The 10303-nt window shown below is 32.4% G+C and overlaps 1 protein-coding gene across 1 annotated transcript; it reads right to left on the bottom strand.

Moving 5' to 3' along the window:
- Positions 1–8626: 8626 nt before the first annotated feature.
- Positions 8627–9349, bottom strand: LOC114753504 (malate dehydrogenase, glyoxysomal-like). The gene is made up of 2 exons (XM_028942184.1): positions 9197–9349; positions 8627–8917 (listed from the first exon to the last, which is right to left on the bottom strand). Exons 1-2 carry the CDS (start codon positions 9266–9268, stop codon positions 8660–8662), a joined length of 330 nt encoding a protein of 109 aa, XP_028798017.1. The 5' UTR covers positions 9269–9349; the 3' UTR covers positions 8627–8659.
- Positions 9350–10303: the final 954 nt, after the last annotated feature.

Below are 10303 nucleotides of genomic sequence, written 5' to 3'. Positions count from 1 at the left end.
TAGCTCAGGTGATAGTATCATTTGACATAGTAAAGGAAGTGTTCACATTGAGTCCATGGCCTGATTTAAACTTAAACTGTACGAGTGGAGATGAAAAGCTTACTATTTATGGGAACAAACTTGCCATACTTTGTGACGTTTGGCGTAGGGATAATGAAAGATTTGATTTGATTAGGCTGTGGGTGATGGAGGAGGGTACATGTGCATTTGGGGAGAGACGGAATTGGACTAAAATATATACTAGCCCCTTTTCAAAGACATTCGATCCGGTGACTATTTGGAGGAACCAAATTGTCTACACACGGGGGGGTTCTGCAGTGCCTAGTAAGAAAGGAAGAACTGTTCATTTGATGAATCTCACTACTAATGAAGTCAAGAGGTTTGTTGTTCCCTGTTGTGGCTCTATTAAAAATATATACAATTATGTAGAAAGCCTTGTATCAGTTGGCAACAACTACATTGAAGAATCTTGATCCTAAATCCAAGTTACTACATTGCAAACTTACATTGTTGGGGTACTCTTGGTGGAATGGAATCTCTCATAATTTAGATGATTCTATACCCATATTATTTGATGTTATTTAGAGTTATCTAGAATAATGAATGCAGATATTAAGAAGCAATTGTGCCTGTTATTTGGGACTACTTGTCCTTCAATGTGCCAATAGTCTGTTTTTGTTGTTGGGTGAAAAATATACCACTGATTTACTATATTGCATGAGATTGAGAGGCCAGAAAAGTACGTAATCTCTCTCTCTCTCTCTCTGCGCTTTAAATTAAAACCTCTTTGTCTGCAAGTTTCGAGTTTTCTTGCTTAATGATGTTATATGAAATATCCATTACTGATGGGAGTTGTCTAGTTATGGATTTTGTTCTTCTAATTGTTTACCCTGCATTCTATCTTTTTGCTTTCTTCTATTTTGGACCGATGAATGCATTTTCTTTTTTGCTTTCATCGAGTTCAGGCTTTTCCCCTCTTGCATTACCTTTTGATGTTAGCTTTATCTGTTAAATTTCATTAAGATGTCACAGTTTGCATTGAAGTTTTGTTCAGTCATTCATACATTATGAGCACACGCGTGCGCCCCTTAACCTCGGGATGGGGTCGGAAATTTTTGAAATTTTGTTATTTGTGTAGGCATTTTCATGCTGTTCCATTGATTTATTGAAGGTGCTTCATATATATGTGCAGTCATTCATATACATGAGCACACGCATGCGCCCCTGTTTTTTGAATTGCTTCTGTATCGACAGTCTTTTAAATAAGCTTATATGTAACATTACATTCAAAAATTATGGTAACTAATGAAAGATAAACAAAGGATGACTTCATTTGTTTTGGCTCCTTCCTACAAGTTGCAGCTTGTTGAGAGAACTTATACCAGCAAAATTTATAAACCCATATTACAATTTACAATTACAACCTATAAGAATTACAACCTATAGGAAAGACAACATCTATACCAGTAAACCTACGGACAAAAGTCTTCGCTTTATCATCTTCCATTTTGGAATTGCTGCTTCCCCCTTCAAATAAGCAATAAATTGAAGATAAATCTTACTAAAGAACCACATCATCAATAATCAAAAAAATAAACGAAGGAAATAAAGGCAGGATTGCAAGATGTCATAAATGAAGAATAGTTAACTGATTAGCTGCTCTAATACCTGTAATTTCTTCCCACAAACCAAACAGAATCTCATCGATTCGAAGAACATAAGAACTTAAGAGGAAGAATTGCAAGTGCTTGCGCAAAAAGAATTTAAAGAGAAGACAAAGAAACGGCAAAACCAAAGCATAGAGCGATACAAAAAAAGTTCAGAAAACAGGGGTCACCAAAGCTCTGAGTTGGAAAGCCAAAGTCAAGAGATATATACATATACTTAAATATTATGACTGTTTTTATAGTCAGTGATTCCAAACTTACCAACAGTTTATTTGAATGGGCATCTGCCAGCGTTTACTTCTTATTTGCAGGGAAACACACATCTTCAAACATTTTGAACATTGTTCCCTGAGGAGCAAAAGCTAATATCCTATCAATGAAACAATTGAACTTTTACAAAACACAAGCACATGGAAGACTCAAATTTTTAAAAGACACCTTCTTCTAAATGGTGCAAGGAACAAAATAGAGAGCTCACACAAATTAATTACTGACTTTGATATTTGATGAATGATTTGATCTCCCATCTTCACCTCCAAATCACCATCTCAACATCCTCATTTCTGTTACCTCAATTAATTAAAATTGAATAAATAAGAAAATTGCATTAAAATTAATCAATATTTAATCAAAATCAATTCAGGATGAGAATCGCAGAGAAATAGTTATGGTTTTGTTGGACAAAAAAGTTATGACTTTTATTACTAGATTTAGATATCTTATATAATGTTTTTTAAGAAAATAGAATCCTCTGATTGGATTTAGTCTGGTAAGATTTTTTATTCTAAAAATCATTTTTTTAACCTGATTTGATTCTCAAAAATGGAACCAAATAAATTAAACAGAAAAGAAGTGATTCTACAAAAACCTCATCAGCCCTCTATAACATTTTCAAAAGGCTTCCGGTAAGATCCTTAGATCGGTTTCAATGTGTTTGCAAATATTAGAAAAATCTGATAAGAAATCTCATCAAGACTCCGTCTTTCATCGAAGATCACTTCCACTAGAGACATCAGATCAGAGAGGTACGGCCCAGAACTATAGTGTGCTAGATATGTCACTATTGATGGAGTTATGTTTTGGGATGATATGATGGGCTATGTTAAGAATTATCCACATTGAATGGACCTATCAAAGGAAGTGTTTGAATTGATACCAATGCCTCTATTCCACTGGAGACATCAGATCAGAGAGGTACGCCCCAGAACAAACATGCTCTGGTTGCTCGCATGGAAGGAGAGGATGGATTCAATTTGATTCACTTGTGGGTGCAGGGGGAGGAGACATGTCCATCCGAGGACTTGGACCGAAAAAGATGGGAATGGACTAAAATATATATTAGCAGCCCTTGTCCATGGGATTACTTAAATCCAGTGAGTATTTGGAGGAATGAGATTGTCTTAGTGCCTTCTTATCAGAATGAGAATAATTATCAAATGGCAATTTTATATATGCTCAATCTCACTACTGATGAGTTTAAGAGGCCTGATATTAGATCTCACTCTTCCAACTTTGATCGAATAAGAAAAAGAATGTCCGTCTCTTATCGTAAAAGAGATATCAAGATTTTCAATTACGTGGAAAGTCTTGTATTAGTCAATCGGCACTATTAACATTGAAGAATTTTGATCTCAATTTCGAGTTGCAAGTTTACTTTAGTAGAAGACTACTTTTGGTGGAAATTCATACATAGTAGTTTATCTCGTAATTTACTTTTAGTTGTTAAATCCTTCTTGCAAAGTTATGAGTGGAATGATAATTAATACATACTTTGGAAATCAGTCTTCGAAATTTCTGTTGTTTAGTATTCCCCCCCCCCCCAGTTCTTACTATTGTTTTAACCTTTGAGGTATTATTACCTGATCTGGTAAAACATCGTAACTATAGAAAACAACAGAATGAGGACTTTGTAAATTGGTGACCTTTTTTAGGGTAAGAGACAGGGCTTCTTTTCCTCATTATGACTTTTAGTACTTTTCCTTGCTGGACTTGGATATTTTTATATGTTTTGTTTCTCTTTTTTGTCAAAAAAAAAATCCTCTTTGATTCGACCTAGTCAAATAGGATTTTTTTTATTCTCCAAATCGCACTAACCAAATAAATAAATTAACAATATTACAAGCATAATTTAATTATAAAAAAGCCTAAAAAATCGAATGAAGCTTAATTTGATTTGGTTTGATTTCTGAACAATATCGATTTAAAGAGAATAATGATTTCTTCATTCCTATCGTAACTCTCGATCACCTCTTTTAATTAAACAGAGGCTGAGCGTTTGGCAGCAAGAGATCGAGGGTCTAATTTAGGTGAAAAATTTAATGGCACAAAGGTTTGTATTGAAACTGATTGTGAAATATATTATTTAAAATTTGACAGAAATATTTTTTTTTCTCTACGTACATTTCAGACAAATATAATTGGCCAAATTTGGAAACAAATTCCACAGGTCAATTATGCTGAAAGGTTATTGTTATATAGTTGGCAAAAAATTGTCTAGCGTTATATGCGAGATTTTGGGTCATTGTTTTCCTCTCTCTCTCTCTCTCTCTTTCCTACTGTATAATCATTTTCTTAACGAAATTGATCAGAAAAAGTTTCATTTTAATGGTCAAAGACTCTAATTAAATTTTTACACCACTGTAACCATCACAACCCTTAAATTCTCCTCTAATTCCAGTTCACCTTATAGTCATTTTATTTTGCTGGATCCAGTGACATGTAAACCCTTAAAGTTCCAAAATCACTTTTCAACCCCATTGTTCTTTGATTTCATTGTTGGCTCTAGCAATGACTCGCTCTGCTTTGAAAATCTATTTAAAATATTTCCTCATTCCTTTTTATTGGGAAAACTAGCAGTTAATTAAAGAGGTCAGGAAGGTGCTCCCGAACTTGGGATTCTTTTTTGTTGTTATTACTATCTAGGATTTGGATTCAGCCCAATTTGTATTTTATTAAATTATATTTGGTTTATGCATGAATATTTCATTTTATTATTCGTGGATTAACATCTTTTTATTTAAATATTACTCGTTTTGAAATTCTATATCAAATTTTTTGCATAATTTCAGATTCCATGGATTCTTGTTGCCCAATAAGTCATTTTATATGGAATTTACATATTAAGATCAGGATTTAGATGCAAACCAAATCTATTATTTGGATACATAAAATTTTATACGTTTATATTTGATCCCAATCCAGTCAAATCTTTTTATTAGAATTCCTTTACAATTTCGAATACTTAATCCATCGTAATTATTTCAAATCTCAACCGGCCTCTTTTAATAAATACCCAAATATTTGGAGCAGTCACCCAAGTCGGATCTAAAAGGAAAGAGTTGGCAACCACAAGATAAGTGGAGTGGCATTTTCAATTATAGATATTGCAGTGATTCTCAATTCTCAAGCATATGCTTGCATTCTTTCGTTTATTTTTTTTTCCCCTTGAAACAAAAAGTAGGGATACATTAATATACTTTAAAATGCATCTTATTATTTAAACTTCGAGAGAAATATTGTTTTCTTCCACATATATATACCCCTAAACGCTCTTTTCTTGGAATTCTTATTCCAAGTTCCCAATGGCGAGCACAGGGAAGCAGTTGTTCACCGAAGAACACTGTTGAGAGGATATCTCCAGTGACTTAGAACCATAATACGAATGCTATTGTTTTGTATATATTAGATATTAGTTCAGGTAGTTACGATTAGATGTTATAGGACTTTAAATTCTGCAGATATCTTTAGATTACACACAGTCGTAACTAATGTGGGAGGATTAATGAAGTCAGTAAATTACTTTAAAATATTTCTACAAAAAAATTACTTTAAAATATTCATACTTATTGTTTTTCTCTCAACTACTTTGTCCCTCACTTATAAATTGATATATAAGTAATTTTATCAACTTATTTTTACAACAATATAATTTCAAGTTTCAATTGTAAGTGAATGGAGACATATCTAAAAGAACTTGTACCTCTCATCTAAAACTCACACCTTTAAGCTTATTTTTCCCATTCTCTCAAGTTCTAACCTTTCTTCCAAGCGTGGCAAGGAAAAAATACACTTCTTCCAAGCATTAAAGAAGTTCGAGTTCTTGATGTTAAAATTCCAAACATACTAAGATATTGAACTATACTTTTTATTCTTTCAATGTTAATAAAAGTGCACCCAACACCTTATCTTATTTTTCCTGTGCACTTAACATTAGATTTTTTTAGTGGTATAATTTTATTCATGATTTATTAATTAAATTTGGTGTAATCTCACCCATTTTTTTAATTTTCCTGATATGATTATAATTTGGTTTCTTTGCATAAAAATTTAGGAAAATTTGGTTAAAAAATTCCTATTTGATAATTTAATTGGTTAAAATGATCTGAATGTGAATGAGTATAACCATTATATGTTAGTACAATATATCTTCGACTGTGTGTAATATATCTTTCACCGTGTGCAAATAACTTTCGTATTGATGATATGTTGTGCACAACAAAAGATATATCACACTCACGGATCATAGTTACAGTTGCTCACATTCAAGTCTTTTTAGCCATTTGAAATGAAACTTTTTTGCCAATTTTTCCTAAAAATTATTATAATTTGATAAAAGAGAATTTTGAGTTAGATTAACGGTAATAGGTAAAAATACTCGTGGCTTTTTTCCTTTTTTAGTTAAGACTTTTTTGGTTAAAAAATAATGACTGTCGTTGACGAGGTGGGATTTGAGCACTACAGAATTCTTATTGATCCTCAGCTTGATGATTGTTATGGATTTGGGTTCAGTCCTCTCAATAATGATTACAAGTTAGTGAGAATTAATGAATATAATCATTATCATATTAAAGCCCTGGAAGTTTATTCATTGAATTCTGGGTCATGGAAGCAAATACACTTTGGAAACAACTTAAGGGGCATATCTACAAGATATAGATATATCACTATTAATGGAGTTATTTATGTTTTGGAAAGCTATGTGGTGCGATGAATGAGTATCTAATACTTCCAATTGACCTATCAAAGGAGGAAGTGTGTAAGTCGATACCAACGCCTCACATATACGGTTTTGCTCGTGCAAGCCTTATTGAGTATGAGAACAAACTTGCTGTGGGTGCTTGCGTTCCTGAAAATGATGGATCTTATTTGATTCATTGGTGGGTGTGAGAGGAGGAGACATGCCTATCTGAGGATGAGGACGACGACGAGGAGAGATGTGGATGGACTAAAATATATAGTAGCAGCCCTTCTCCATGGGGGACGTTAAATCCCGTGACTATTTGGATGAATGAGATTGTCTTGCTACCTTTTGATGAGTTTAAGAATGATGGTCAAACAACAATTTTATATCTGCTCAATCTCACTACTAATGAGTTTAAGAGGCTTCCCGTTAGCTCTCACTCTTCCGTTTTTGACCGAATAAGGAAAAGAAGACCTGTCTCTTACTCCAAAAGGGACATTGAGACTGTGATTTTCAATTACGTGGAAAGCTTTGTGTTAATAAATCGGCACCATTGACATTGAAGAATTTTGATCCTGCATTCGAATTGCAAGTTTACTTTAATCAAACACTTCTAGTGGAAATTCATTCATAGTAGCTCATATCATGATTTATTTCTAGTTTTTAAATCCTTCTTCAAAGTTATGAGTGGAATGATAATTTCTATAAACGTTGTGTTGTAATCTGTCCTTTGCAATTTCTGTTGTTTAGTGTTTTTTTAATTCTTACTATTGTTTTATAACTTTTGAGGTATTATTACTTGGTCTGGTAACATGGTAATTACAGAATTGGTCCCCAAAAAAAAAACATCGTAACTAGGGAAAACAACAGGATATGAGCACTGATTTATAATTTGGTGGCCAAAAAATAGGATTAATATATGAATTCGCGCGCATCAATTAAACGGCCTATTTTTTTTCCCCCTTTCTTTTTCTTGTTCTCCATTGATATAAGAAGATTTTGCACCATGTGGGGTAACAAAAGTGAACTAGAGATTTAGGTATATACTCCTCCGGTCCTTAATATAAGACCTATTTAACTAATTTAATTAGATTAAAAAATTTAAATAAGTTAGTTAATTATAAGAAAAGTGACACATTTTTCCTAAAACACCATAATAATATTTCTTAATACTCCTTCTCCCTCTTTTACTTGATTATGGCTGAAGGAGTATCCATAAGGGTAATTTAGAGAAAATTGATAAATATGAGAAATGGGTCTTATATTTAGGACCAAAACCAATTCAAAAATGGGTCCTATATTAAAGATCGGAGGAGTATATTATTTTCTCAATTATAATACGATTTGCCCGGCAAGGGACTTTTACTTTACTATTTCGATTAATTAAAATATTCTAAGCTCTTTTACTTGATAGGAGTTTCATCTCATTCATTTTTCAATAAGCTATAGTCATTTCATTATATCATCAATTTTTATATGGAACATATTTAATTCCAGCATCTTCAGTCCAAAAGGGAAAAATTCCAGCATTCCACGAAAATAATCAAAAAATTACCGTAAAAACCAAATCAAATTCAAAATCTAAGCAAACAAGACTATTTTTATCTGGAAAAAATCCTAATTAAATCCGCTTGAAATATTCAAACTCATATTAAGGCCTGCACTTTTAACAAATTTCTAATTAGGCCAAGAGGCCTGATTAAGGTTTTTTCTAATATTGTTAAAAGACTAAAATGCCCTTTCATAATTTAAAACAATATTGTTTTAGGAACAAAAAATTAAACCATGAAAATTTATATTAGTTTCTATTTATAAAAAACATTTTACATTGAAAATTTTGGAAATACTAAGAGCAAAAAATTGATAATGCATAATATAATATTTTATGCTAACTCTAATATATTGATAAGAAATTTATGGGAACAAGGACTTTTCTTTTTGCAATAGGAACAAGGACCTTTTAATTACTTGATTCCAATGCTATTAGATCAACTTAATTTGGTCAAGTATACGCGCTTCATGGATCAACAATTCAGTAATGAGATTGCAAGTAGCAGCGATGTAAGAAATTTACCACAGCTCCAGTGTCCATGTGACTAACATCAGCCGTGACACCAGGGGCGTTTACAACATCGTAAAGATGAAGAACTGAAACTAGTGGGTTCATCTTCATCAGCAAAGCAAGGGGTTGGCCAATTCCCCCAGCAGCACCTAAGATAGCAACTCTGAATCCAGGGGACCCACCTTTCGCTCTGCAGTCAACTCTCTTCAGATGAACATCACCTCCTTCCTATCAAATTCAATATGCAAATAGCATATCAAATTCACATGATAACGCAACAATTTTCGAAAACGATGTTATAACGAACCATTACGATAGATTTAGATTTCGTTCTAGGCGTTGCTAAATTGAGAATTAAAGCTTCGAATTTTCTCATTTGGTTGTGTGAATTGTCCGAGTTTGAATTTCAGTCCAAATTACCAAAATCGAAAATCAATCCGAGCTTTGAAGAATAAATTACCAGAAGAGGAGACAGGAATTGAAGCCAAAAAAAGGGGGGGAAGAAACCTGGAAATTAGGAGGCAGAAGCTGATTCGTGATTGTTGCAATGCGGCGATTGGCCTGTGCATTAGCTTCCATTTCTCTGTTCTTCCAGCGAAAATACAGACAGGGATGGGGAGTTCCGGTGTAGAAGAGCTATATATGAATTGGGCTAAATAATAATATCATGAAACAAAACAAGAATAATCATGTTCGTTTCTTTTCTGTCGATAATCTCGTCTATGGCCATGCTTGAATTTTTTGTGGAATGGGATTTTCTGATCCATTATCCTATCTATCTCATGCCTCAAATGTAAGGCTCTCAGAATTTTATCGGACAACTTCACAAAACCTATTTTGTTTCACTGATCAAGACCACCATGTCTGCTAGTGTCTTGGTTTTTTTTTTTTTTTGGAAAAAATAATAAACTCATAAATCATGATAACGTTTTTCCGGATGCATCCCTCCTGTTGTTTTTTTTTTTGGCCGGGAGATCTATCTCTCCTGTTTATAACTTGATTAAAATAACTTTTTAATTTAATTTTAAACAAATTGATGAGTAGATATAATAATTTAAATCTACATTTACAAATATAAAAACTTAACAAGTCAAACTATTCCTGAGGTATAAAAAATATAGTTTTTTTTTCTCATTAGAACCTTTAAAAAATTCACACTAATTTTTAATAATCCTATTATCTTGATACCTTGTCTCAAAGATTAAGTCAATTATTCTTACCCAAAAAAAAAAAGATTAAGTCAATTATTAATAATATAACTTGCTTAAAATTTTAAATCCCATGCAAAGCATAAGGTCTTATATATAATCCAACTGATATCACCATTTTTCTTAAGTCTATTTCAAGCATCATATCGTGAGTTCAAACTTTTAATACAGGATGTAATGAGTGCGTTAATTATGATAAAAAAAAAAATCCATGCAAAGGAAGGAAAAAAGAGTTTACATTAATAATAATTACATAATTATTATCATGACAAAAAATATTATCAATAGCTATGAGCGGGTGATGAATAGGGGATCCTAATAAAAAAAATTTAATTACTAAAAAATCCTAATAACAAATAAGCAGCAAAAATTAATTGTTATTTTTTATACGTGAATTTGTCGTTAC

This window comes from Neltuma alba, unplaced genomic scaffold (assembly GCF_004799145.2).
Source record: "Neltuma alba isolate B1F8T4 unplaced genomic scaffold, ASM479914v2 tig00007962_pilon, whole genome shotgun sequence".
NCBI lineage: Eukaryota > Viridiplantae > Streptophyta > Magnoliopsida > Fabales > Fabaceae > Neltuma > Neltuma alba.
The sequence above is the reverse complement of the archived record's forward strand: the minus strand, read 5'-3'. Positions and strand labels throughout refer to the sequence as shown.